Raw genomic sequence first — 27,749 nt, 5'->3', positions numbered from 1 at the left:
CAGGAGGGAACGTCCTGCAGAAATTAAGCATTTTGGAAAAAGAAAAAGAGGGCATTCTAAACCAATAGTAGCAAAAAGGAGCTAATGAGTAAATGGCAAGTGACTGCTGTGTTAAAAGCCTAAGAAACATCCATCTCTGGTGGCACTGCCTGTGAAGAAAGCATTCCTGGACAGCCTGCCTGCTATTGCCAGGGCCTTGTCCCAAGTTCCCCTCCCTGCAGCCAAGCTCCTGGCCACCTCTCCATCCTTCCCTCCTTCCCTGTCCTGCCCGCCAGCATTCTGCACTGTGCAGGGGCTCTCCGTGGCCATCTCGGTGGACACCAGGTGCTGGGAAACTCAAACACCATCAACTGCTGCTGCCGCAGCTCATGCCAGAAGATGTTTGTTTTTTTCCCCTTCGTGCCGTAGAGTCCAAAATCCTGAGGGAAAAAATGTGGTTTTTTACATACTTGTCCTGTTTCTTCAAAGCTGGACTGTGCTGTGCATGAGAAATTTTTTTGGAGGATGAGCTCAGAAAGGATGACTTAACAAGAAAGTGTTGTGCTCCATCAGACCAATGGGTCTCCTGTTTCTTTGGGATTGATGGTAGCGCAGTTTGGGTATTAACTGTGGAAATTCCAACTTATACTGTCAGCTGAGGTGCCTGAGGCTATCGGGCAGCGCTAAGATTCACACGTGCTTTCTCAAGACAAGACTTCTGTCTCATCACGCTGCCTCCTTGCTGAAATGCCAAGCGGGGGCATCGTGAGACGATGGTACCACTACGGGGCCCTTGGCTTTGGGAGCCTCCCATCCCCTGCTATCCCTATGCAGCGGGGCAGAGCGCACGCAGCCGGCCGTGCAGCCACGGGAGCCCTACGCTGCCCCACAGCCACGGGCGGCGGAGGCCACGCCGCTCCCCTCGCAGCCCGTCGGATCGGCGCAGGGCCGGACGGCACTTCCCCACGCGCTCCGCGGGCGGCTCTGCCCCGAGGCGGAGGGGCGGGCGGGGCGGGGCGGCCCGCGGGTCCTATAAACATCGGGCGCCGCCACGCTCCGACTGAGCGGCGCTGTGTACGGGCGGCCGCCACCGGAGCGGGCTGAGAGCTCCGAGGGAGGTGAGTGCGGGGGCGAGGCCGGGCCCGAGCGGAGCGCTAAGGGGCCGTTAGCGCTGCCCCGGCGGAAGGAGGGCCGGGGGGGCCAGCTGGGCGCTCGGCGGCGGGGGGAGAAGGGGGCCGTGCTGGGGAGGGGGAGAGCGGAGTTTCTCCACGCGCTGCTGACAGCCGGGGCTCGGCGCCGCTTCTCCGGAGACCTGAGTGCATAAGTTTTCCGTTGCAGCTGCGTGGACGCCGCTCTGCCGTGGGCGCCGTCCGCGGCCGTTCGTTCGGTGCGAGCGAGGACTTTCTTTGCCCGTCCCGCTGCGCGTGCGGGCAGGGAGCGGAGCCCGGCTGAGCTCCGCGCTCAGCAGCGCCGTTGAGCCGAGCCTGGGGTGCGCGGTGCCGCCCCGGTTCCTCGCGGAGCGGAGAGGGGCACTGCCCTCCCGGCCCGAACCGCCCGGCGGCTGCCCGGAGCTGCCGTCCTGCTGCTGGGAGAGCGGCTCGGAGCTGTGCTGGCAGCTGGAGGTTTCCTGAAATACAGAGCGACAGAGAAGCGTGGGAGAAGGATGCGTAGCCGCTGCGGTTTGGGGGGCGAAAGGGTGGGCAAATCCCTGCTAGTGGCACGGGGTTGAGGTGATGCCGGTGGTACCGGCTGTGTGCTGGGCTGGAGCTCCACGCCCTGTCCTGCGTGAGGAGGGGCTGTGCTGGGTGCTTTTGAGGCAGAAAGCACGGTTCGGGAAAGCCCTTTCTCTCCGTTTAAAATGGTGCTCAGTGCCTTGGCTCCGTGCTGTGAGATGCGGTAGGATCTTCACTTAGAAGCAAAACCTTTGGAGAGAACGCCGGTGTGCTAACAGGTTAAACCCAAATGCTAGATTTTTCTTCTAAAACCCACGAATACCTGCCTATGGATTAGATGCTTCAATCACTCCCAGCCCTCCCCCCCTCCTTTTCCCATGCCTGCATGTCGTTCTGAAACATGGTTTAGTTCTTGTGGTTTTAATTGCATTCTTGGGCAACTTCCTGAAAGAGAAACCTGGGAGGCTGACTCTTAAACTGCGCTGAAAAATGACTTCCTCCTCTCCCCTGCCTTTCTCATGTGCGAGTGCTTACTGACGTCTTACTCCCTGCTCCTCTCAGGAATTCAGTAGGAACCAGCCCTCACCGTGCCTGCTGGTAAAGCACACGTAGGTGTGGGCAGCAGCGCTGCTGCACACCTTGGGAATGGGAGAAGCTGCGGTGTGAGAAGCAGCTGTGCACCCCTGGGGTGATCTGCTGAGTCCTGAAAGTGTGTGAGGTGACAGCTGGTGCAATAGGAGGGCAGGGTGAGGGAGGTAGATGAGTTCAAATAGGTGTAAGATGTGCTGGTGTGGGATTTTGGTGCTATGTGGTGTGTGACTAAACCTGTGAGAACAGCAGCTGTTTGGCACAGATGTGAACTTTGTGCAATGACTGCCAGTCTGTGGCGCCTTTAGGATTGCGGGCACGTTGTGTGCCGGATGAGCTGTCAGCAAGTTTTGCCTGTGCTCGTAAGATGCTGAGAAGCTGTGTCTGGAAGTTACTCTTTCTGCTGCTACCTGTGTCTGGTGGTGTTACAGAAGCTGCTGCAGGAGGTGGTGATGGGCGCGTTGCTGCAGAGAACTGCCTATAATAGCTCTGTGTATCCCTTGTAGGAAAGAGAATGTAACTCATGTCAGTCCCAAAATAAGCAGGAATCTGCAGTGGGTTTTGTCTAAAGGTGCACACAGAAGCGCTGAAGCTCCTGTTTGGTGTTGTCATTGACAACAGGGAAACAAGCACATCTTGGAGGCATACAGACCTTCAGCACGGGTCTCTGTGCTGTGCCACCAGAAGTGGGTTCTAGTCCTAAAGCTCCTTAACAAGCACACTGCCATGCATGGAAATGGCCAAGAGCAAAGCCAGGGCGTTAAATTTTTCCCAACTAGATTAGTGTGTGCATGCTTATATAGATGGATCAAAAAACCTCCCTCACCTCACTGCTAGGATTCAAAATGGAGATGTATGTAAATTGCATACTTCTGCAGTAAGGGAGCAGTTCAGGGGGAGCTTGAGCTGGGTTTCTGTTGGAGGGAGGGAGGTGTGCTCTGTCTGCTGGGCACAGCTTTTGATCCTTGCCAGGCAACTGCAGTGGTTGTGGTTGAAGAAGGTGAGGCTCTTGTGGGAGCTTTTTTTTGGTGGGTTGTTTTTTAGGTTCCAAATCAAATAAACAAAAACAGGGTTGTCTGAGCAGCTTGAATTGCTTAATCCTAAGTGTGCATGAGAAGGATGTTTTTCATAATATTAATCGGGGAAATTGCTCTAATGAACCAGACGCTTACAATTCGTTGATCTGTTAGCTGCTTTCTGCCACTCTTCAGAGGCAAGGAACTTTATACAAGGGAAGACAGGGAAAAGATAGATGAATCATTGCTAATCTGTAAGGTACTGCTGAGTACAGTCATCTTTGCATGCCTCTGGGCATCCTTCTAATCACCTGTAGCATACTTACAAGTCATATTTTATAGCAAAGTACTAATGTTTTAAGTACAGTGCAAATCAGTGTACCTGTATAATCTGTAAACAACTTGTGAGTAAGCAGGGTGATATTAATTGCCTCCTCCTTTCCTTCTTTGGAGGGCAGGCAGCATGGAATAGTTTCTCTCCTACCAAAGAGGTTAAAGGTTAACACTGTAAGTTAGAGAGTCTTGAAAATATAGGAAGTTACCTTAAAGCGAACAGTTTGTAGATATGGAATTGTGATCAAGCTGGAAACGTGTAACCAGATGTGTGTTCAGGTGGGTGTCCTCTGTGATGGTGAAAATGATGGGGTGGAAGGAAACAAAGATGAAAAATACAGGTGATTCCATCTCACGGCTGTAGCTGTACAACTGTTCAGGCTGATGTGCTCTGGAAAGAAGCTGTCCAGTGCTCTGCTTCTTCCTGTCTCTTCTGTGAACCATGTTGGTACTAAAAGCTCAACTACGTGACTACTTGTACCAGCTCCTGGGGACACTGCTGAAGTTGGAGCCCCCACTGGAAGAGGATGTGAAAATGCTGATCCGAGACAGTTTCTGGAGTTGTTTGTTCTAGCCTTAAGGTACTTCAACGCCAATTGAAATGCATGATCCTTTAGCACCTCTTCCTGAGCAGTATCTGTAAAAGCACACCAGTCTTGGAAATATTTGGCAGCAGTAGTCTGCTGTTCACCTTGAATAGCCAGAGAGATGCTTTGGTTTATATTTCCAGAGTGAAACTGGAAGGTAACTTATGCTGGCTGATATCTGATAAATATGTCTCAGGTTTGTTCAAGTATGAAAGGATATTCCTCACTTGAATTGATATCCTGAAGGTGGAAGTCTGTCTTGCTGACCATAATCAGCAATTGGTATAAACCATGAGCTTCAGGCAGCCTCCTGCTCTCACCTACTTGGCTTTAGAAACTGCAGCCTAAGTTTGGAGGTTTTTCCTCATCTTGGATTGCCAGCAAGTTCTGAGTTGAAGGCCCTGCTCAAGGCTGTGTGTGTGCACAGTGGCCTCAGCATGCAGGTATGAGCTGCTGGGTTGTGAGAAGTATTACTCAGCAGTGGGCTGTGAGCTGCAGCAAGTTGTGCAGGGGTCCCCAGAAGCAGCACTGAGAAATGCTCATACATCAGAATCAATTAGGTCAGCTGATGTGCAGATGATTGGGGTTCATGTGGCTTTGGCCAAGCTTTGCTTTCTCCTTAAATTCTTTTCTTAGTTAACAACTTGAACTTGAGACACCTATTCCTGCAGAAGAGCATTCTTGTTCTGCTTACTGATGGTCCTTCCTGCTTGTGAGACAACTGGTACAAACAGCAAGTGCCTGCTGGCCAAAGGTGGCGGTGCTTTAATTCTGCTCTGTTTTAGACAGGAGAAGGGAGCCTTTTCCTTGGCTCTGGCATGTTAAAGGTATAAAACTAAGAGGAGAGCAGAGTAATTTTTATTCTGTTGTTTGTTAACATATGTAAATATATGTAGCAGTTCCTTTATCTTTAGTCATATGCCTCGGTTTGCTGTATACCTTCATATTGGAGGAGTAGCTTGTGTATTTTATGTAGCTTTCTCAGCAAGGAAGCAAGCCTGAGGCCTCCAGCTGCTCAGGCAGCTCGGTTTAAGAGGCTGCTTGTCCCAGCTAATTGCCTACTTCCTCTGCTGAGGTTTGTCATCTGCATTTCAGAAATAGCGATGGGCTGCGTGGAGGCTTCTGTGAGCGCAGTTCACAGCCCAGCCTACGAGCTCCTCGTCCGAACTGAATGGGGGCGTTTAACATAGCAGGTCGTGGTCTGTTCTGGCAGGGCTCTCGTGCATAGTTCGTATCTGATTTTTTTTTTTTCTCCTACGGAAGTTTGGGTCTTGCCTTTCCAGAAACTGTAGTGAAGCCAGTGGGATTAATCAGAAGTGAGGTCAGATTAATGAAAAAAACATGTATTTGCAAGTATATTCTTCTGGATAGCTTTTAGTTCTCATTAACTGCTTAGTGTCGGTCGTCCTGCAGATGCCTGAGAAGCATGGTTGGGGCTCGGTGCCTCACTGTCCTCACAAGATGCAATTCACACAGCCTTACAGCACCAGTGACTTCTGATGCCTTCTAGTTGGCTGCTGCTGCACCTAAAGCTGCGGGGGGGGGAAAGATGAGTGTAAGTACATCTGTGTGCTGCAAAGAAAAATGTGGATATCCCTGTCACTTTTGCGCAGCCTTAAGGCTGTGGTAACTTTAAGCTGGTTCTGAAATAGCTGAGAAATGGCCACTGGGAGTTATTAATGTGATGTTTCTGTCAATCCAAGTCTGAAGTTGTCCTAAGTTTAAGTAATCAATCAGCTTTTTAGTTTTAAGAAGTTTCATCACTGGTTAAATTACCTTTGAAGGATTATGTTCCAGTCTGGTGCACTAGGTAAGAAATAAGGTGTCTAAATCCATCTGACGTTGCAAGTTCTTCATCATAAATGCCGTAGAAGATGATTAGTAAATAAAAGGCTTGTCTGCTGTCACTCTTTAATTTTACAGCAAGCACAGTAAATAGGACAGTGTTTTCTCTCAAAATATTTTGTTGGAATTATCATGGTTGCATTCCCTAGATACAAAGGCCTCCATGTTTGAGGTCTTGGATATATCACAGAATTATCAAGGTTGGAAAAGACCTAGAAGATCATCTAGTCCAACCATCACCAATACTTCCCAGCTAAATCATATTCCTCAGCGCCTGTACATGACCTTACAGGGGTTCTTAGGACAAACAGAGGATGCTGGAGTTGTTCCAGTTTACTTTCAAGGTGAAATAAAATACAAATATGTAATTTTGTACAACTCTAACACTATTATGACCATGGTTGTACCTCTTGTAAGAGGACAAAAAAAAGGCAGAGACTTAACGTTATCTGCATTATTTCAAGCACTTGCTGGGTTTTTTCCTCTTTTAAAGACCCCTTGGAAGGCTGAAATCCTATCATTTCACCATTTGGATGTATCTACTCCTGTGTGCATATCTTCAGCTAGATGTCACATGGCTCATGTCATGCCATCTTATTTTCCCATGAGTATGGAGGTATTATTGCTACACAGAAGATGCCATTTCCAGTTGTGCTGTAATACCAGAGACCTAACTGTACAATGTGAAATGAAAAGAACTAGGCTTGTTAAGATGCCGTTTAGTAGGTAAAAAATGAGTATTCTGTGAACTAAATGCGATAGGTGTAGAATCTGAAAGCAAGTATTTGCTTAATCTAGTATGTAACAACTTGGTTTGAGGACTCAGTTCTGTGCCTTGAGCTGCCTTTATTCTTTGCCTGCCTTTCTCTAGGGCTGAGTGTTATGAATGCTGCTATTGGTACTGTAAGCCTTCTGAAGAACGTGCACTGGGGAGCTCTCAATAGCCAGCTGTAGGTGCTCTCAGTGGCTGTGGAGCTGCTCTCATCCAGGCTTTCTGCTCTTCCTAATCTGTGCAAGAGATAGGGTGCTTGTCACTGGCCAGCAGATGAAAACTTAACTTGAGGGAAGGTCTGCACCTTCACGTTTCAGTTTGTTCTGCAGGATTGTGGAGAGGGGAGTGAACCCTGATGTCAGAGGAATCCCTGTAGCAACTGGAAATGAATAAGGGTTTCTTTTCAGTGTTCTTCAAGGAGGAGAAGGTGTCATGCTATAGTAGCGGTAAGAGTTAACTTGGTGGTGGTGGTGAGAAAACCAACTTGGTAAGATACCAGCCATTGTTAGTCCTAAATCTTGTGGAGTTGCTCCACAAATCTGTACGTGCGCAGTCCATTATCAAAGAGTCAATAGCCTGTACCTTATTAATGGGAACTTACAGACCTGTAGGTATGCCTTGGGCTCTTTATGAGCCTGTGCTTGCATAGCAAGTGTTATTAATGTACAGTAAATGTGGGAGCTGTGGTTCCATGGGGCCTTTCTTCTACAAAAACTCAAGGGAAAACCTGGGTTATGAACCTGCTGTTAAGTTGTAGGTAAATACTTCAATCACTGAACCATCAATCTCTCTACTGGGATAAATCCAAAGTGGTGGGTTGCAGCCTAGCTGCCATGTTGTGAAACAGTACTGTGCTGTGTGGTTTGTAGAGAACTGGTTCTGCAGCGTTAGTCATGATGGGCTGCCTATTCCATGCTGTTTCTTCATTATGGTAAAATAGCAGTGTTGCGTAGAGAACCTGAGATTAACAAAACCACTTCTTTAATAAAGGGATGACACCAGTAAACTGAAAACAACGCTGTTTAATCCTGACACTGTAAAACTTGACAGTGGATCTTAGAGAAAGCTGTGGAGTTTTGTCTTTCTACCTGAAAGGAGCAGGTAGAAGTTCCTAGTACAGGCTGCCCATGGAAGTGGTGGTGTCAGCATTCAGGGAGGTGCTCAGGGAGTGTGTAGATGTGGCACTGAGGGACACATTTTAGCAGGTAGTAGTGGTGGTAGGTGGACGACTGGACTAGGTGATCTTGGCAGTCTTTTCCAGCCTTAAAGATGCTAGGAATGAGTTGTAATGAGAGAATGCAGGTAGATTTTGAAAGCTGTGCTAGTGTTGCAAATTCCAGAATCATCTCCCTAAGCCCCCCCTGCCCTGTGCTCGTAGGGAATGGTGTTTGCTTCATTAAGCTAGGCTCAAGTAGGCTTTTCCCAACAGTACCTAAATAGAAGTAAAAGCAAATTCTACAGAGATGCCTACCTGTGCTTTTGGGATTGAGCAGTGTGGCTGTGGTATGGTTAGAGCTGAATGGTGAGGTCAGATGCTATCTCTGTTGAACCTTACTGCACCATGTGAAATGTGGTCCTTGCGAAGCACTGTAATGTAAAAGTTGTAGAAGTCTTTTTTTTAGTTTTCTTGCAAGCATCTGTGTGGCTTGTGAACTCCTGGAGGCTTTGGAAATCTTGAAGCAAAGCTTGTCTGTCTGTCCTTCCTGCTAAACCGAAACTCCCAGGAAGCATTGGTCAGGACTTTTCATGAAGAGTCATTAAATCTTTTTGTTCATGTGGGAACTCTGCTTGGACAAAGAGATGGTTCCTATCTGGGGCCAGCCAGTTTTACAAGTTGGAGCTCCACTGGGAAATTCCCCCTTGGCAGAGGAGGCTGGTTGGATGAAGCTGGGAGGGAGGCTTTCCAGATGGAGACGATCCATTTTGAAACACAAATGGACAAATGAACTGGGAGAATGAGAAATTGCAGAGAAAGGATTAAGTTCAGGAGAGCCTCAGAACCAGTACTGTCAACTTAATGCAAATGCAAAGAGGGCTGTAGTGTGCCTGAAGTCAAATCAATACATTTTGCATATGGAGATGTTTTTAAACAACAACAAAGCCTTCCAGCTTATCTCTGTGTACAAGGCGTGTTTGTTTCGGTGTTGACAGTAACTTATTCCTCTTTGGAGCCATGTGAGTACTGAACTGTTTAAAAGTGTTTAACAAAAGCTAGGAATCGTCCTTCCTTTGTAAAGTTCTGTGTGCGTTAATTCTTCTAAGGTGCTGAGTAATAAATATCTGTTTTGTGCTATTTTTTTTGTGGCTTAACATGCTGATACACTGTGGGTTCTATTTTTATAGAAATGTGGGGGCTGTGCTGCTTTTTGTTCTTTTTTTTTTCTACCCCCCCACCCCATCCCCTTTAAAGCAGGTAGCACTGCAAAGAGTTTAAACAGGAGAGAGCCCAACTTCAGGAGGTATCAGAAAACCTGCAGGAAGACTTGATGTTTCTGGTTTGGCTTGTCTGTTGTGTGTTGTGAACGATGCTACTGCTGAACCTGCCTGCATTCAGGATGCGGGTCCTGCTGCTCTGAATCCAAAAGCATATTTAGAAGGAGTGGCCAAGCAGTGTATTAGGAGAGGGCTCTCAAAGTCAAAGGCTTTGAGATAAAAGGCTTAGGCAGGAGAGGAGTTGCAGACACCTGTGAGGGGGAGAGGGAAAGCTTGAGTTTCCTAATGTGCTGCCAAGTGTGCATCTCCTGAAAAACAAGACCCAGCATGTGACCTTCCCACTGCTATCAGAGTGGTCTTATTGCTTTAGAGAAACAACTCCTGTGTGCTTAGCTAGCTCTTTAAAGACTGTTAATAAATTTGGTTGAGTAATTAGTTCTGTTGGAGTGAGTTAGTTAAATGCAGCAAGTGAAGCTACTTTCTGCTCACATGGCAGCTGGAATGAGACTCTTTAAATTAGTAGCACAGATGGCACTGACAAGGAGACACCAACACCCCAGGTTCTGAGAAGTCCCCGGATGTTTGGCCCAGGTGGAGTTTGAGCTATTTGGGGCTCAATACAGTGAGATCTGTAGTGTTGAAAGACTGCTTTTTTTGGGGCACTAATTTATCGTGAGCTGTACTTGCTGCTGTTTTAATTTCAGCTGTTCATAGAAATGAAGTCTGGTGTCTAAACTTCTCTATGCCTGGTAAGTCTTCAAGAAACTGCAGAACCCAGCTTGCAGCTGAGAAAAGGAGCCTTATGGGTTATCTTATTGCTGCTGAAGGGATGGCTTAAAATAAATGCTTTGAGATGTCATGTAGTATTCTAACACACTGTTGTACTTAGTGCTGTAGGTAGGTACTTAGCAATCTATGTGCACATTCACAACAGCCCAGTCTGGCTCTCTGAAGATGAAGTCCTTCATAACCTAATTCCTTTAGGAGGATCTCCATGTTCAGTGACTTTCTGTGCTCAGGGCTGACTGCATAACTTCTCTCAGCTCCACCAAATGCTTTTCTGTGCTCACATGAAACAGTCTATTAATGTACTTTTGCATGGAACATTCTGTAAGCGCAGGCTGGAAGCATCATGTCCTCTTTGCTGACGTAAATGCTTCAGCCAGAATCTTCAACTGTGCATTATGTGGATGTTCTAAATGGTTGAACCTGGTGAGAGCTGAGTGCATTACGGGCTAGAGGCTGTGTTCATTCAGAGACTGGTAGCCTGAAGACATCTCATCTGTTACAGAGTAATGCAAAGCTACCAGTGCAGATGACACACATAGTGGTGTTCCTCTTCCTCCTTCCTGATAACTGTCTACCTGACTGAACTGCTTGTCTGAAAATATGCAGTGACTTAAAATAGGCTTGGTGATCCAACACGGGCAGTAACTCCGCATTTAGCTTGGCATGCAAGACTCAGGGTGGTGCTCCTTTGTAAGGGAGGTGAGGCAAAGCACCAGAGTTGTTGGCATTCACAGAATCATAGAATATCTCAAGTTGGAAGGGACCCATAAGGATTGCTGAGTCCAACTCAAGTCCTTGTATTGTGCCATGTGCCACAGAGTTACTTCTAGATGAAACAGACCTCCAGCTAGCATGAGCTCTCTTTCCCAGCATCACATGCCTTCTGTTAAAGCAGAATTGCCACAAGGGACCTATGGCTCTGAAGATCTGGCACTCCAGTGTTGCCTGTATGGATTGCAATGCAATCTCACTAGTGCTTGAAACAGCTTTCTCGCTGTCTCATAGGATTGAGAACAGTTTCTAAAACTGAGGTCCCAAAAAACATTTAGCTGTGTTTTTTTTCCTATAGCATCATACTGCTGGGAGATATCCCATGCCACTGAGTGAACCCATACAGTGAACACTGAAACCATCTTGTCACGGGCAAGACTTAGATTCTGATTTAGCTACTGCCAAGTTTTTTTTAGATTCAGTGATGAAAGCTTGTTGAAAGCTTGTAGGTATTCTGTACAGCAGGTCAACTGTTTTCATCCTACACATCCCACATCCTCTCTGGCTTTTTTTCTTCTTGCACCATGGTTTAGCTGGTTCTTTCTTTCTGGATATATAGATGTATTTCTTGTTACTGAACTGCATAAAAGTTGAATATGCTAAAATCCATGTGAGAAGCATTAATAACGTATGAATGCTGCTTCTGCTCTAAGATTAAATTAGCTCCTTCATGAGCTGGTTAGAGCATGCGATGGGCATAACAGAGCCAAGAATCAACTGCTCTATAAGTAATACTGAGAAGTGCTTTTCATTTTTCCTGTGCTTGGAATACTGCAGAACTTGGTTTTGCTTATTTATTAGGTGTCTACTAGAGATTGTGCTCTCAGAGACCTACCTTCCCTGATGGCATAGCAGGAGGGAGAGATTGGGTGAGCCCGGTAGTGTCTGGGGAAGCCAGGTGCAGGAGGCCGTGGCTTTTGCACTTGGCCACAGCTGCTGGGTTTTCTTTTGCCTTGGAAGTAGTGGTGTTATTCTGACAGGGCTTTGCATGCACAGTGAGAACAAATAATGGCTGCTGATGTTGCTTGTTCCTGGATCTGGCCAGGGCTTTCATCAGTGAAATTAAAGGAAAAAAACACTGGACCCACAATGTACTGTGTTAGTTTAAAGGCAGAAGGAAGACATATCTGATTTTAACCGGGCTTATGCAGATGCAGTACATAAATGGCAATAAAACATAACTTAGTTTCATAGCTGTATCATTGTTCTTTGTCCTTGTAGCACACTCCACAATGTAAGGGGGGGGGGGGGAGGTTACACTCTAAGAATCTCTAGTAGGTTTATCTTTTTTTTGCCAAGGTACTGGATGGAGGTAAGTCCGTTTGGGTTACCATTTGGGTTCCTGGTAGGAGAAAGATGGTCAGCATGGCATTGAAATCCTTAAAACCCAAACCTGCCTGCTCTGAGATAATGTTTCATGCAAGACAGCACTGTTGTCTTAGTGTCCCTGTTGCCTGGAGGGAGAGGGAGAACCAAACAGTGGTGTCAGGTAGGTTGTAAGTATTAGTACTAAATAATTATGAAGACTACTTCCTAACACAGGGGGGGAAAAAGTACAAATTCCTTTTCCATGTCACACTGCTGGTGCTGCCTGTAGTGTCTTTCTGCTCCAGCTGGGAACGAGACCAGAACAGACCTAGGAAGCAACTGGGCAGGCTGCTTCAGGGACAGGCTGCACTTGGGTTTTCTTCCTGTGCATCTTAACTGCTGCAGCTGCTCAAGTCCAGGTTAGTTTTCAGAGTAAGTCGTGTATTGTCAGTCATTAGCTGGTATGAGGCTCCTTTGGAAGTAACTGTTCCTCTGGGACTCCCAAAGCGCTTGGGGGATAGAAGAGGATTAGAAGTTGATGGGAAAGATGTAATTAGAGGGCAGGCTGTTAACCTGTCCTCCTTACTTTTTCTTAATTGACTTGAATAGGTCAGACTGGCTCCTCTGGTGGCAGTGATACCATCGCTGTTGGGCTGTGGCAGAGACATGGCCCAGCTCTGCTCCTGTTCAGTCAGCATTTGAGTTATTCTGTGCTGCGACAGCGAGCTTGAGTAAATGCATTGCATCCCCTGAAGCAGTGCAGAAGAAAGTGGAAATGCTGTATTTGTCGCTCTCAACCCTTTTAGCGCAGTGAAAGTACATGCTATTAAAAGATGATTAAGTGAATCTATAGAAACACCAGCTGGTTTTCTGGTAACCAGGCGCTCTGGCATGGCGTGAGCTCGCAGCGTAGGTAGGCTGCCATGGCAGAGCTCCCTGCTCGAGAGTGGGAGGCAGGCTGTGGAAACTGCAGTGCTCTCAGCTGGGTAACGAGCTGCTGCTGGCCTCCTGCTCCAGGGTGGCTTAAGCCAGAAGAGCAAGTGTGTGGTGATTATCAGAAGGCTCAAGGGGAGGAGAGGCTTATTTTTAGCTTTTTGCAAGTGGTTTGCAAATGACATTTGAATCAGTTGTATGTACTTTCTGCAGCTTTTTTAGTCCTCAGCAAGCTGGGTTGCCCCTTGGCTCATCAGTGCATCTGGAAGACTAGCATCTCGGCACGCAGAGCCACTGCTGGCTCACTTGCTGGCCTGAAAATGGGCACCCATATGCTTAAACTTTATGCTGTGACTGAACTTCTCAAAGATTAGCTAGAGAGCCTGATTTCGTGGAAAAGATTACAGCATGACTCTTGTTTTAAGTATTTTTTTTGCCCTAACTCGATTGGATTGAATACATATCCATGAAGAGGAAATCAAGCCTAGTAGGTAAACATTACCTAGTGTGTTTAGGATTTGGGCTTGGTCCTCTAATCAGATACTGAGAGGTCCTGAACAAATTTCTGCTGCCTGTGCCTCAGTTTCTATGGCATTGTGGGAGTAACAGTGCTGTTTTGTGTTAGGTATTGAGATCTGCAGGTGAAGATTGGGTCCCATTTTTGAGTAGATCTTCCTTCTGCATTAATTAGCTGCTAAATATTCTTACATGAATAAGTACAAGCTAAAATCCCAACTTAACCTTGTGTTTTACAATCTAATGTTCTTCCTTCTCTGTTACCCATCATGAAAAATGCCGGTTATGCAGCTAACTTTTATTATTCTAGGCAGGTGCAAATTCCCACAACAGGTCTGTTTGCATATGTATATATGCTTCTGTTCACTGCAGAAAATCATCTGTGAGCTGTACCAATGCACTGGGTGAGAACCACAGCAATGCACATAGCAATAAATCTTCCTGTAGGCCACTTTGAGCAGAATACTGAGCTTCCATTTGTCTGAAACAGAAAGCTAATAGAATTTGAAGGAGAGGTAGTGGGTGTTTCCCAACCTGGTGGCTTTTGTCCTGTTATAGAGTCACTAACATCTAGCTATTTTGTGGTTGTCTCTGCTTCTGGAGATCCCTACACCTAAACTGCAGGCATGAGTCCTGCTGTTAGAGGTTTGTGAAGGGTGCATGAAGCATGTGCACAGTTTGCCAGTTAATGCTTGCCAAATAAATAAGCTGGAAAAAAAACCCAAAGCATATTTTTAAAGGCTGACTTTAATTTTTCTTGTCTTGTTCTCTTGCAGGTTCTCTCCAACCAGAAATCATGAACTGTCACTTCTCGTTTCTCTTTCTTCTTGGGACTTTAACATCTGTATGTTCCCAGTTCAATTTTTATCCTCTGGAGGAGCTTAGCTCTGATGTTGGAATCCAAGTCTTCAATCAGATAGTGAAAGCTAAGCCTCAGGACAATGTAGTAGTTTCTCCTCATGGGATTGCATCAGTGTTAGGGGTTTTGCAGCTGGGTGCTGATGGTAAGACAAAGAAGCAGCTGACAACTATGATGAGATATAGTGTAAATGGTAAGTGATTCCTAAGGCTCTTTGGGTTGGGTGGGTTTTTTGAGGGTTATGGGTTTCTGATGTTTGGTCAGAATCACTACGCTGTTTTGAGATGGTTTTCAAAGTCGGCTAGTCTGCATCATAAACCAATTAACTCTGTTCACTCAGAGAAAATGGACATGTTTGTAGTTAGTTGATAGTCTGAATGTATGCATTTACATATATCTTTTTAACTGGCTTATAAGCAGCTTTGCTGATGATTTTTGAGGCCCTGGCTAGAATTACTCATCTTTGTAAACTGCTCCCCCAAAACTGCTCAGAGAGGCTGTACTGAGCAGCCCTGAGTATGTGAATCTTTAGATGAAAGGGCAATAGGATATTTCTTTTTCTATTAAAAATAGCGCAGAGTCTAATCATACAATTGATACTTTCACTCTGATGCTCTTCAGATTTGTTCACTTGTTTCTGCTGTCGGGATCCTTAAAACCACAGTTGTCTGAAACCTTCTTGAAACAGACATTTCTGCTTGTCTGTTCCTGACACTGCATGCACCTGTGTTTGTATTCTTCTGCCAATGCCTGCCCCTCTAGAAGGGTGTAGGTTGAAGGTTCTTGCTGCTTTACTTTGCATGCTGAGTATTTTTATGAGTTAACATCTTAGTGCCAGCATTCTGTTTTCCTTCCAGGAGCAGAAAACCCTCCAAGAGGTAAGTGCATTTTTAAATCTTAAGCAGTATCATTGTGTAACATGTCTTCATTTGCTTTGCTGTTTTGGTTTAAAGTACAGCAGAATGGTTTGTCAGCTTAAGCTATTACTGTTGCAGATTTGAAATCTCTTCATGAGATAATCAACTCGAGGAGCATCTTAATGCTCAAATCATAAGTACTCACAGAATTTTTGATACATTAGGTCAACTGGTTTAATTTGGTTTACATACTTCCCAGTCCTCTCTGTGAGACACAGAGGTTCTCAAACTTCCCAGAAGGTAGCCTGTATCTTGCTATAGAGACTTGGTATGGGATACTACCTGTCTGTTAGCACAGGCTTCCTCTGCTTTTGTTCAAGATTGCCTTACAGTTCTTTGGCAGCTACAGCAACTTCTTTGGAAAGGTAACAGTTGGAAAGTATTTAATCTATCTTTAGCTGTCTTTTAATGCAATTTAGCAGCTGGAAGCAAGGAGGAGAGCCAGCGTCATGAGACCAGCCAGCTCTCCCCGGACCACCAGCAAGTGCTCCGTGGACCACCAGTGGTCCACAGAATACAGTTTGAGAACCTCTGTTATGGTATGTTCTCCAAAAGAGTTTGCTCATCATATTGGAGAGTGAACATGTAGAACTTCATACAAACGGTAATGCTAAAGCATTCACGATGTTATAAACAGCAAAGCCATCTGAGGCTTTTTCTTATATACAGCTAAGAGAATAACTCAACTAATTTATTCCCTTCATAGCTCTTCTCTTAAGTTTGTCTACATAGGGAAATAGCCTGGAATTGTTCCTGCCTAAATTGTATTGGGAAACAGAGGGAGCTAGTTAATAACTGCTGTGAAAACAGCCACTCACGTATCCTGTCCAGTGTAATGGTTGAACATTAGGTTTCTTGTCTAGCAGTATCTTCCCTGTGTAGACAAATGCTTCTTCATAAGCTATAACAACATAGAGAACTGAGTATGTTGAACATAGCAGTTCTTCTGTGCTGCCATTTGCATTCTCTTATATGCAGTGAAGGAGCCAACAAGCGCTCAATATGAGCTGCTTTCATATCCTAAAGATCTCAATTGTAGGTATTGGGGCTTATACTGCTTTTCTTTTTTTCTTCTTTAAAGACCAGCTCATGTTGAGATACTGACTTATGCTTGTAGCAAATATAGTTTTCTGAAGGACTGTGTCCTAGCTGAAGTCTGGACTTGAACCTGATATAGAAATCTTGATGGTTTCCTGTGTTCTCTAATAAATGGAGAGGGAGGATGGTGAAGCAGCTTAAGCTTTGTGCTCTGAGATTCAAGACCACCTGCAGCTGTCAGCTATGAGCCCTGGACTTTGTCTTTGCTGTATGGCTGACAGGTTGCGGTTTCTGCATAGTGTGACATGTTTTGAAGCAGCATCTTCTGTAGATGTAATTCTACACTAAGAATTAAACCCTAATATTTATCCTTAGTATTGTCTGGAGCATCCTGTGCAGGCTGCTGGACAGGAAATAGGCATCACAGTGAAAGTAACATTTCCTGGGAAATAGTAGCACTTTTCAGGCAGGAGATCAGAAATGTGTATTTTGGAAGCCCTCTCAGAATTGGTTTGTTTTTTTCCTACCTCAGCACTTTAATGTCTGTTCTTTCATGTCATTAACAGTTGCATATAAAGTAATTGTTTGTTTGTCATCTTGTTCTAAATTAAACTTGCTGTTCTTTCCAACTAGGAGTTGGTAAAGCGTTAAAGAAGATAAACAGGCTCATAGTCTCAAAAAAGAATAAAGACATTGTTACAATTGCTAATGCAGTATTTGCAAAGAGTGGCTTTAAAATGGAAGTGCCTTTTGTTACAAGGAACAAAGAGGTGTTTCAGTGCAGTGTCAAGAGTGTGGACTTTGAGGACCCAAATACAGCCTGTGATTCCATCAACCAGTGGGTGAAAAATGAAACAAGGGGTGAGTATTAGCCAGTATTTCATGTGCATGAGTGGCATCTGAGACCTCTCAGATCCGATTGGGAATACTGGAGTAAAATAGAGAGGGAGGAAACTGCCTTGCAGTTGGAAGCTATCAATAAGATGGCATGTATGATGTGTTTTAGAGTCTGTTTGCCAGTGACCATTAGTCCCAGTGCCCTAGCAGGTGTACTGGTATGATTTGTGTGTGTGCCTGTTTCTCTGTGAAACTGAAAAGCTTCTACTGTTGATCATCTGTATTTAATCTGCAGGAAACCCAGGCAGCATTCTCTTGAAGCTGGGTATTGTCAGATATGAAGGGAAGAGGGAGGAAAAAAGCTTAAAAGCGACTCAGTACATCAGACTTGGAAAAACAAAACAAAACAAAACAAAACCTCTAGGGCAGTTCAGCTTTTGCTCTAATACCCTAAATTTCTGCGATGTGTCGCTGTTATTAGAAGTAATGTTTAGTAGAAGATTTTTAATTAACACTGCCTTGACAGAACTCCTCATGGTTCAAGTGTGCTGCCGTCCATTTGTCAAGTTTAGATGTACTGTAGGCAGAGATGGTGCTTTGCAACATGGCCATAGTCTAATTGATTGCATGCTTGGTATCTCATGGAGTTAAAACTGGATGTGAGGAGTATGTTGCTAATGATGTTGGATGTGCCATTTGTGAAACAAGGCTGTCGAATTCTTTCTCTACCATGTCACCAGCCTTGCATAGCTATGTTACAAGCTGTGTGTGAAAGGGGGGAGTGCTTCAGTTGAAACTGTTATCACTGTGTCCTCCTTGCAGTGAATCTTAGATCTGATCACAAGCTGAAAAAGGTAAGGCCCAGTACATTGTAACATCAGTTCATAGGTTAGCTAGATATGCTGCTTGTTTTCTAGGTATCCCAAAGGGTTACTTTTTAAAACAAAAACTATTGACTGCATAGATCTCAAATCTTATACAATGAATAGCTGGCACATTCGAAGGCATTCAAACAATTTGAAGTGAAATGTGCTTCACTGTATTTATGAAAACAAATACTTATCTTTTTTTCTTTCTAGGTATGATTGATCAAGTTGTAGCTCCAGATGATATTGACAGTTTAACCAGACTGGTTCTAGTCAATGCAGTGTATTTCAAGGGCTTATGGAAATCACGATTTCGACCTGAAAACACAAAGAAACGGCCATTTTACGGAGCCGATGGGAAGACCTACCAAGTTCCCATGTTGTCCCAGTTATCAATCTTCCGTTGTGGTAAGCCCAGTAACTTTCAATGAAAACCCCAGAAAGGAGTGGTAAAAAATTTTGCTCTTTTCCTTCAAACGAAAGGGTGCTTTGACATACCTATTGCATCTGATAGTGGAGACTGTGCGGTTATGTAAGCATTTTGTACTGGTAAGGAATAGGTAAGGTTGCTATGAAAGGTTGCTCTAGGTCAAGCACTCTAACAAAGTACTTCCCTTATCCTGCTTTTCAATGAAGTGAAAATCATGAAGTACTGAAATTGAGAACCTTGCATATTTCCTAAGCCTTGCAGTAGGAACAATTTTTTTTTAAGAGATGAGAATGAAGGAGGGCTGCCAACAGAAACTTGAGGCTTATCTGCTAATGAGCTGTAAATAAAAGATTGGAGTAGAATTAGTCTGTGTCACAGTGTAATAATGAAATGGAACTTGTACAATCAACAGTTCTGGGGGAGCCAGAGGAGCACATGTTCTTCAGATTCAAATTGAGTCACAGGACAATAGTTCAGTAGGTTTGGCCTGAGTTCTGTATGCGAAGCTTGGAGCCGATATATGAGTCTTGATATGACTAACAGTGTACCTCAAAGTCTCAGCATGTAGGTGTATGGGTATTGGTAAAAAATTAAGGCTCTGAAAGAACATTTTCCATTGCTTTTGATGTCTGGAACTTAATGTGCATGTGTACTCCGAGGAACAGGCTTGAGAATATAGCTGGCTATTAAATGCAAAAGAGTGAATGGGAAAGACCCATTTAAATGTCTAATTTTATTCTTAACAGTATTCAGGCAATTCTGACAGGTTTGTGTTAAGGTAAAAGGCTGTAACTTTGAAAACCACCCACGCATTGGAGTACGTGTAATTCTATGTTTAAAGGTAGCTGCTTAAATGTGATTTGGGGAAGGTATGTATATACCAGCGTAGGCTTACCACTTATTTATCTGTGGAGTTTGAATGGAGTTCATAACTAAAGACAGATTTTAACAAGGCTATCTGAAATGGTTCTTTAACCAGCATCCACAGATGAATGAAAGACTTAATTATGTAGGTATAAACTTAGGTTAAGAAATGCTGTTAATCTAGAAAGCAGCAAGAGAAGATCTGAGTTAAGACTTCTCAAACTTCTTAAACAACTTGTGCATCTTTAAATTCCATCGCTTGATTGTGAAGATGAAATCTCCTGTTTCGTGTGTTTCAGGGGCAATGATGGTAGCATACAGCTGACTAGGAAAGTAGTATTTGGCTGGGAAGGTTACCATTGGTCACTTTCTTGTGGAGACTTCTGCAACAATATTTTGATCCTTAGGTCATATTACAGCAGTGGTTCTCAGACTAAAAGGAGATAAACCACAAAGCTTAGCTAATAAATGTAATGCTACTAGCTTTCTAGCAATACAGACTTTGTCGAAGCATGGTTCTTGCTAAAAGATTACATTTCTGATGAAGATCTCAATTTCAGTTTGGTCTGATGAGTGCAGACTTGCATGAAGAAAAAGGAAGGATAAGTTCTTACTTCTATCCTTGAATTTTCCCAGAAACCTTGTCTGTAGTTAGGCTGACAACTTTCCCTGCAGCCTCCTGTAAGAAGCCACATGCCAAAAGTCCCACAGTAACCAAAGGGAACTTGCAGAGGGCTGCTCAAAGCCAGCCTTCCCAACACGTGCTGTAACTTGGGGGTGTTGTGTTCTCACTCATCCAGTTGGCCTTGTCTGTTACGTCAAAGTGGCTGCTCTCCACTACTTTGAAGAACTTAAAACTGCTTCCTAATGAGATTCTTATTAAGCAAGTGAATTCGACTGATTACTTCAAACAGGAGGTGGTTTAATCACTTGAAGGAAAAGGTTTGTCTGCAAGACCTCTTCAGTTCGGAAAGATGATCTCCTTTTCTTGTTCTTTGTTTCTCAGTGCTCAATCAGCTCTGCTACAACTGAGATCTGAATTAGATCCCAGCTGATTTACGGACCTGATAATTTCTTGCATAGCTGAGATGATAGGACTTGACTGGGAAACAATATGCAGATCCAATACATGTATTATATGCTTCATATTACCCGTGTTATACTTTTTGTCAACCCATACCACTTCTTGATGGACTGCTTAGCTGGAAGGCTGGTGGTCTGTGAATGTTTGAGTTACTGTCTGCAATGCTCAGTTTTTGAGGTGTGGGTAAAGGTTTCCTGGTGGACTTAAATTGCAGCAGATATCTGAAAATAAAACGGATTTAAGGCTATGGGAATGATGGCTCATTATCCCTGTCCATTTTAGGTACTACAAGTACTCCAAATGAGCTGTGGTATAACATAATTGAATTGCCATACCACGGGGAAATGATAAGCATGTTGATTGCTTTGCCTACGGAAAACACAACACCTCTCTCTGCTATCATTCCACACATCAGCACAAAGACAATAGGAAGCTGGATGACTACCATGGTAGCCAAAAGAGTGCAAGTTATTTTGCCCAAGTAAGTACTAGTGTTGTCTGTTTTTCCTTCAAGGGAGCATTTTGGAGTCAGTGTGCATATACATCCTCTGACAGGAGAGGAACATGGTGCTTGAGGCAACTTTCTCACATAACACTGATAGATTCTTTTTGTTTCTTCTAACTAGATTTACAGCAGTAGCAGAAACAGACTTAAAGGACCCTCTGAAGGCACTTGGTATTACAGATATGTTTGATGAGTCAAAATCAAACTTTGCAAAAATAACAAGTAAGTTATTTTACTGAACTTTCAGTGGTCTTTATTTGTAGCTTCTGGCACTGAATGAAGTGCTGTTTTACCAGTGTAGCTGTCTGTTACATCTTGGATAAGTGTTACCATGACACTGGAGCAAAGCTCTGGCTTGCACCCAGCCAAGCGTGGCTTCTTGCTTCTACTGAATACTGTAGTCTTTTTTTTTTTCCCCCTCTTGCCTTGCATTGCAGCAATGAATCTTGTTGGTCAGCTTCACAAGTAAAGATTTTGTTACAATCCGGAGGTCTTCGGTATTGTTTAAAATCCGTGGCAGGACTTAAAGCAATGCTTTAGATCATTACTGAAGATATAATGGCAATATTTGATTTTCCATAATGTATGTATTTAATAATTTGAATTTTCTCAAGCAGCTGGAAACAAATGGACTAAATATCCAGCTTAGTGGACTGGACCAAGCCAGAATTAAATGAATTCTATCTGAAATGTAGATGTAAGAATTGTGAGCTTAATAAAACCTCTGTTCTCCATTTCCATCAGCTTTTTCATCATTTTTCATAAGCTCCAGGGATGTTACTAAAAGCTCGCATTGTGTTTGCTTACCTGATTTGAAGAACAAATGACTGTTTCACTGAAAGTGAAGTGGCTTGTTAAGTGCTTTCCCCCACCCTGGCCCTCAACATTGAGATAAATGGGAAGGTGACTTAAATTCAGATAAAGAAATGACTGGGGGGGGGGGGGGGGAATACCCACCATCAGCACAACAGAAACCAAACTCTTTTCCTTTTTAAAACTAAAATTGCAAATGTGTACTTCTGACAGACAATAAAAACAAAGCCTGGAAAATGGGGAAAAGTGAAGAGTAAGTAGCTTTTATTTTGCTTGTGATTATAGGTATAGTGATTGTATCCAGTGTTCTTCACAGCAGGATTATAGCAGTGTCTGATTTTTGCCATGCTAGCTACAGGATCTCTTTTTAGTTATTTTAACTCTTTTTTGTTTGTTTTTTTCCAGGAACAGAAGGTCTACATGTATCTCATGTTTTGCAGAAGACAAAAATTGAGGTTAGTGAAGATGGAACCAAAGCTTCTGCAGCAACAAGTAAGTAACTATGCTGAGAAAGTGGCAGAGTCAGGGAAACTGGATCAGCAGACTGTATCACTAAGCAAAGATAGCCTATTTCAGTATCACTTCAGGTTAAGTTACTTATTGGCTTTATGCAACTTCTTCAGGACATCACTTGCTAATGTTGATCAGAGCACCAGTGTCCTCTGGGAAGTATAAACTGGTTTACTTTTGCCTGGAAAAGTATTTTCTAATAGCTCATGCTTTGACCACCAGTATAAAATGTGTTGTTATCCAGGTGGCAAAAAGAGCTGTCTTTTACGTATGATGACAGGAGATATCCTTCCAACTTCCTGTGGGCCTTGTGTTGTGTTTTTGCCTTTTTATGGTTCCTATTGGAATAAAATGTCTTGTGCTTGTTTTAAATGTTTGAGTGGATTTTAGCCATTCATCTATCTGTGCAAACTTCTACTATACACCAGGAAGTTTCACTTTAATAGAGTACCTGCTGTGTTGTGGTACTTTCTTTGCTTAACTTCAAACCTTGTCTTTTTTGCAAGCTGCGATTTTAATAGCCAGATCATCCCCTCCTTGGTTCATAGTAGACAGACCATTTGTATTCTTCATCCGGCACAATCCTACAGGTAAACAGTTGCTTGTATGTACTTCATTTTGCTTAATAGCTGCAGCAGACAAAATTCCTGGCTAGGGGAAGTCCAGGTTACGTGTGTGTTGGAGAAGGGTGAGAGAGAATTATTTTAAAGTGTACTCCCAGTATTTTTTAAATACCTTTAACATTAGATTATCCTCCTTGGAATACAACTCAGTACAGGGAGTAAGTATAGGCTGTAAACTGGCGTTGCAAGTTTATAGGTAAAAAAGAACACAATTTGTAGTTTTCCTATGGGGAAAGGAAATAACTGTTTACTGATAATGAATTTAGTGACTAGGGCTCAGCTTTCTGATAGACTGTAAAACAGTGATAGTATATATAGCAAGAGGGACTTCAGGAATCTGGAATGTTGCCTTGGCCTACTGTGAACTAATTTGAGTGTGCAAACACAGTGGTCACAGTCTTCTACATCATGGGCTGAGTCTTAAAGCAGAGCTAACTCAATTGGTTCGAGTTAGACATGCAGATGATAGGTATGCTGGTTATGGGGGAACCAGATGTGGCTGTCAGCATGCAGGGAAGAGTTAAACTCCTGGCAGGAGCCCCATCCCAAGGCTATACAGACCATCAGAAGAACTGGGTGTCTCCAGAAACATGAGCCAGCTACCCATCCAAACATACACTTCTTTGCTGCCTACTCAGAGCTAACAGACTTGGGGGAAGCTAGAGAAGACTGTGATGAGGTGGCTCAACTGTGCTCTGTGGATTCCGTGCTTTCATGGAAAAATTTCCCTGTATTTGCAGACTGGTAACTCTTGTTTTCATTTCATTCCCTCAGGTACAATCTTGTTTATGGGACAAATAAACAAACCTTGAATGTGGAAGACTTTCTTCAAGAAGTAAACAGACTCATTTGCCGCACCCCTGTCCTGTTAAATATTTTGTACGCTACTCTGACTTCACTCAAGAACTAGTGTTAACCACTGGCTAGGTTTTGAAATGGGAGTCAACGTAGTTCTGGCTTTCTGGGGAAAAATACAGATTGAAAACTGCAGTATGTCTTTGAAATGTCTAAAAGATTCTCTGAACTACTGAATGGTTACCCATGCTAACAAACTTTTTGACCTTTTTCTGTATCTACTAAGAATTTTATGTATGGCTTTTTGTGAGAGGATTTTAACAAAGAATGTTAAACATTTCTATTAATGTTGGTTTCTTCTTGTGTGTGGAAAAGGTCTAATTTGTAGCTAACCCCATCAAGATTACTTGTGATCCTTGAGTATCTTGATACGTGGGTGTTCTTGGTAGAAATAGATTAAAAGTTCTAGCAGTTTTTATTTTATATAGTGCATGTATCACTGAGAGTTTTAAAACTAATGTGATGTTAGATACACATCGCGTTGTCCTGTCTTAATGTAATGTAAACTTGTCATTGCTAGATTGCTAGTATACACTTTCTATTGGATTTAAATTTTATATTTGTTTTTGTACAAAGGAAAAAAATAAAAAATAAAACTGCATTATGAACAGTCAGTGCTGTGAATTGTGGATGTGATGAAAGGCATTTGGGTCCAGACCCCACTGAAACCGTTGTTTGAAACTTCCTTCATAAATGAAAGCCAGGTTGTCTTATTGTAGTGGGTTGCTGTGGATGGATTATACAGAGGTTCGGTGCCTGAAGAGCAAACTCCCTGTATTTACCACACCCAGGTTACTGCTGAAACTGTCACATGAGGACACCTTAGTGCTCCCTTTGAGTCTTTTCTCTTACTTACGATGTAGGTTATGTGTGCACTCGCTTGTCTTCAGTATTTGCATGGGTACAAAGCTCATAAAAGAAGCAGTGAATGATTTTGGCTTGTCACAGATGGTTCTTTGTAGGAAAGCATGCTGTACTGCTGCTGTGGCAACCTGGGGATTTGGATGGAAAAGCTAATCTCTGATAGTAGCTGTTTCTTCTAAGGGTACTTTTTCAGTAAGAGGTAACTGTGTTACAGTGCTCTTGAGGGAGGAATTCCTATGGTGTTTCACCAGCTCAGTGCTGGCTTAAGGTGATGCACATCTGCACAAACTGGAGGATGAAAGAGTTGATCCCTACTTGATGGGTGAGAATACAAGGTCAGGTGAGGAAATTTTTGCAATTACCACAATGTGCTCAGCTGTGTTATGGGTCAGCAGTGATAACCCAACATGAAAACCAGGATGAGATTTCAATGTACTGCTGCATATGAAACACAGGTACTGACTTAAAAGCAAGGGAGAGAGGAAAAAGCTCAGTAAGGAGAATGTCTGGTTCTAACTGCTGGCATTTTCTTTGATTTTGTTGTTGTTGTTTTTTTTCCCCTGTTTGCAATAATCAACTAAATAGTTCTGACTTATGTGTGGTTTTTTATGGGATGTATTGGCTGATTCAGTGAGTTCCCATAAGCCAAGAGTTAGATGCTGCTCCCATGCCCTTTTAGTGTGGCAGTGCCTGCACAAAACTGTCTCCTGCATTCCCCTCAAAAGAGGCAAGTAGAGAATCTTACAGGATCTAGTTCTCTTCCTGTCTTAGGAGAAAGCAAGCCATGCAGGCAGCAAGAAAAGGCTCTAGATGTGTGACTGATCTAATTGCAAAATCTAGTGCTGAGTTAGGAAAGCTCTCAGCTTAACTGTGCCTGCTTTCAATACCTTATGTCCCGTCGAGCTAAGGAACAAGAGTAATAACAAGAGACTTGTATGCTGCATAAGGAGTGTCACTCCTGGTTTGAGTTAGACAAAGGTGTGATTTCTCTTGCAAAAATTGATGGATGATGTCTCAAACTATACTGCTAGGAACTGAGGTTCACAAAGCTTGATGTATGTCTTCCCTGAGTGAGAAGCATCACTTTTCTAGCAGAGTAGGACTGTATTTCAGGATAGCACCGCTGTTGTTTTGGAAATGTTGAGAGAATTAATTTTCCAGTTGCTTCTATTTGATACTTCTGGTAAGAATTCAAATATTAAGAGGTTAGCACTCAAACTGAACTCCCACAGTGCTTGCACACAGAGGCCATGTGTGTTCTGTGCAGCAAGCAGGCTTGGAAAGTAGACTAGGGTTAGAAAAATGCAATGAACTGCCTCAACACAGGTTCTCTGTAAAGAACTTTGGGTCTCTTCTGTTAGTCCAGAAATAGCTTGTGAAATGAGATGATTGCTTACAACACTGAACAAAGTGTAACTGGGTATTTTTGATTTTCTCCTAATCAGGCCAAAACTGGTTGCTGAAGAACATATCTCTGAGAGTGAGTGGGCTTACTCAGCTTGATGGGGCCTGGATTGCCTGAACAAACAGGTGGGGAATGTCCCATGCACCAGTTACTTGGGAGCTTTAATGCTCTGCAGTGTGTGGGTGAAATGTTTCACAGCTCAGAAAAAGGCTTTTTAGCTCTGCTGTTACTGACACTCAAGTATTATTATTATTATTTTAAGTGCTGGGAAAGTTTAACAAGCAAATGTGAACTAATGCTCTGATCTTTGCCTACGGTCTGGATGGAAAAGGTCAGGTTGAGGGGAACTGGAAGAAAAGGCTGGGAAGGAAGGTGTTAGGTTAGCCCCTAAAAGCTTACTTCTTTTTAATGCTACAAAAACACTATCCAAGCTTTCCAGTTCCTTGAATTGTTTTATATCAAATTTCCAGCCCTGCTGGAACTATTTTAATGTTGTGCATGTGTGCTGGATGTAGTTTTGTTAACTCTTGCTATAACAATTATCTGCTTCTGAAAGGTTTTTGGGAATCTGCCTTCAGACATTAGCATCTAATTTCTGTTTCTATGCCTCTAGGAATGTAGAACCTAATATGAATGCTCATGCTGCTTCTGCCTACTTCTGTCTCTTCCTGTGTTATTCCCAACTGCTTCACAGCTGAACTTTTATCTTCCTGAAAGCCTGGTCACGTGTGTCCCTGAGCCCCAGCAGCCCTGCATACTGCCTGAGAACAGGAGCCATCCACGATGCACAGGCAGAGGGATGTTCTTAGCACTGACTCTGACTCCATGCTGGACTTCAGGCAAGAAGAGTCCTCAAGGAGGAACAGAAATGGTGAGAGACTGAATGTATAAAGCTCATAACTTAACGCTGTGCAGGTAATTCAAGAAGGAATGTAGTATGAAAGGAATAACTTCATGCAGAGAGCTTTACAGTCCCATTCTGTATCTGCTGCTGGCTTGCTGTAACTGGCTACCTTCCCTAGATATGCCTCCACTTCACTGCCATTAAAAGTGGAGATAATTCATCTGTTGTAAACTCCGCTGAGATAGAAAGCCCAACATGTGTTTCCTAAGCCAGATCTGTCATGAAGAAAGTGGTTATTTATAAAGTAATTAGGAAGAAAAAAATAGTTGGCTAGGAATCTGCTAAACCATTTCAGTTTTGTGTTCATTACTTCATAGAGCTCTAAAAAGGCTGCTTTTCTTTTGCAGCTTCCCCTTTTCATTTACATTTTGTAGTTCTCAAATCCTGTGTCCTGAACAGAGTGGAGAGGGTAGTATGAAAGGATTACTGCTGTTCCTCCTCTGGCATCACAATGAACACCCTGCTGGAAGCCTTCTTCTGACACGGCTGCCTTGCCTCCCAGCAGCACAGCAGGTTAATAAAGATGAAAAAGAAAAGAAATTCAAATACCTCTTTGTAAGCAGTGTTCCAAATACTCACCCTTGTGCTTCAAGGAAAAGGAAACCCTTTGGCTTTGAGTTAAGCTCCATCACTCCAAACTATATTATTTATTAGTAATGCTACTAAGAAGTCCAACCCGTGCTAGTTAAAACCTGTCTGGCAATGGTAATTTAGTAGTGCTGGGATGTGACACTCAGGAGGAGACAAGCCCTACTAAAAGCAGTAAGGGTGATGCAGTCTTCCCACCTCTCTGAGAGGCTGCCGCTAATGATGACGATGATGACAGAATATG

General features: G+C 43.5%; 1 protein-coding gene across 2 annotated transcripts; it reads left to right on the top strand.

The window, feature by feature from the left end:
* The first annotated feature begins 983 nt into the window (after nucleotides 1-983).
* Nucleotides 984-24,358, top strand: SERPINE2 (serpin family E member 2). 2 transcript variants are annotated; one of them, XM_072344411.1, is made up of 10 exons: nucleotides 984-1,097; nucleotides 14,320-14,595; nucleotides 15,260-15,280; nucleotides 16,991-17,218; nucleotides 18,274-18,468; nucleotides 20,721-20,919; nucleotides 21,065-21,165; nucleotides 22,162-22,248; nucleotides 22,773-22,856; nucleotides 23,664-24,358. In XM_072344411.1, the coding sequence occupies exons 2-10, from the start codon at nucleotides 14,340-14,342 to the stop codon at nucleotides 23,699-23,701; spliced, it is 1,209 nt and encodes a 402-aa protein (XP_072200512.1). In that variant the 5' UTR covers nucleotides 984-1,097; nucleotides 14,320-14,339; the 3' UTR covers nucleotides 23,702-24,358. The 2 variants fall into 2 exon arrangements, with proteins under 2 accessions (XP_072200512.1, XP_072200513.1); XM_072344412.1 differs by lacking the exon at nucleotides 15,260-15,280.
* Nucleotides 24,359-27,749: the final 3,391 nt, after the last annotated feature.

The sequence above is a fragment of the Excalfactoria chinensis genome, chromosome 9 (genome assembly GCF_039878825.1).
Source record: "Excalfactoria chinensis isolate bCotChi1 chromosome 9, bCotChi1.hap2, whole genome shotgun sequence".
Classification (NCBI taxonomy): Eukaryota; Metazoa; Chordata; class Aves; order Galliformes; family Phasianidae; genus Excalfactoria; species Excalfactoria chinensis.
This window is presented reverse-complemented; position numbering and strand designations above follow the sequence as displayed.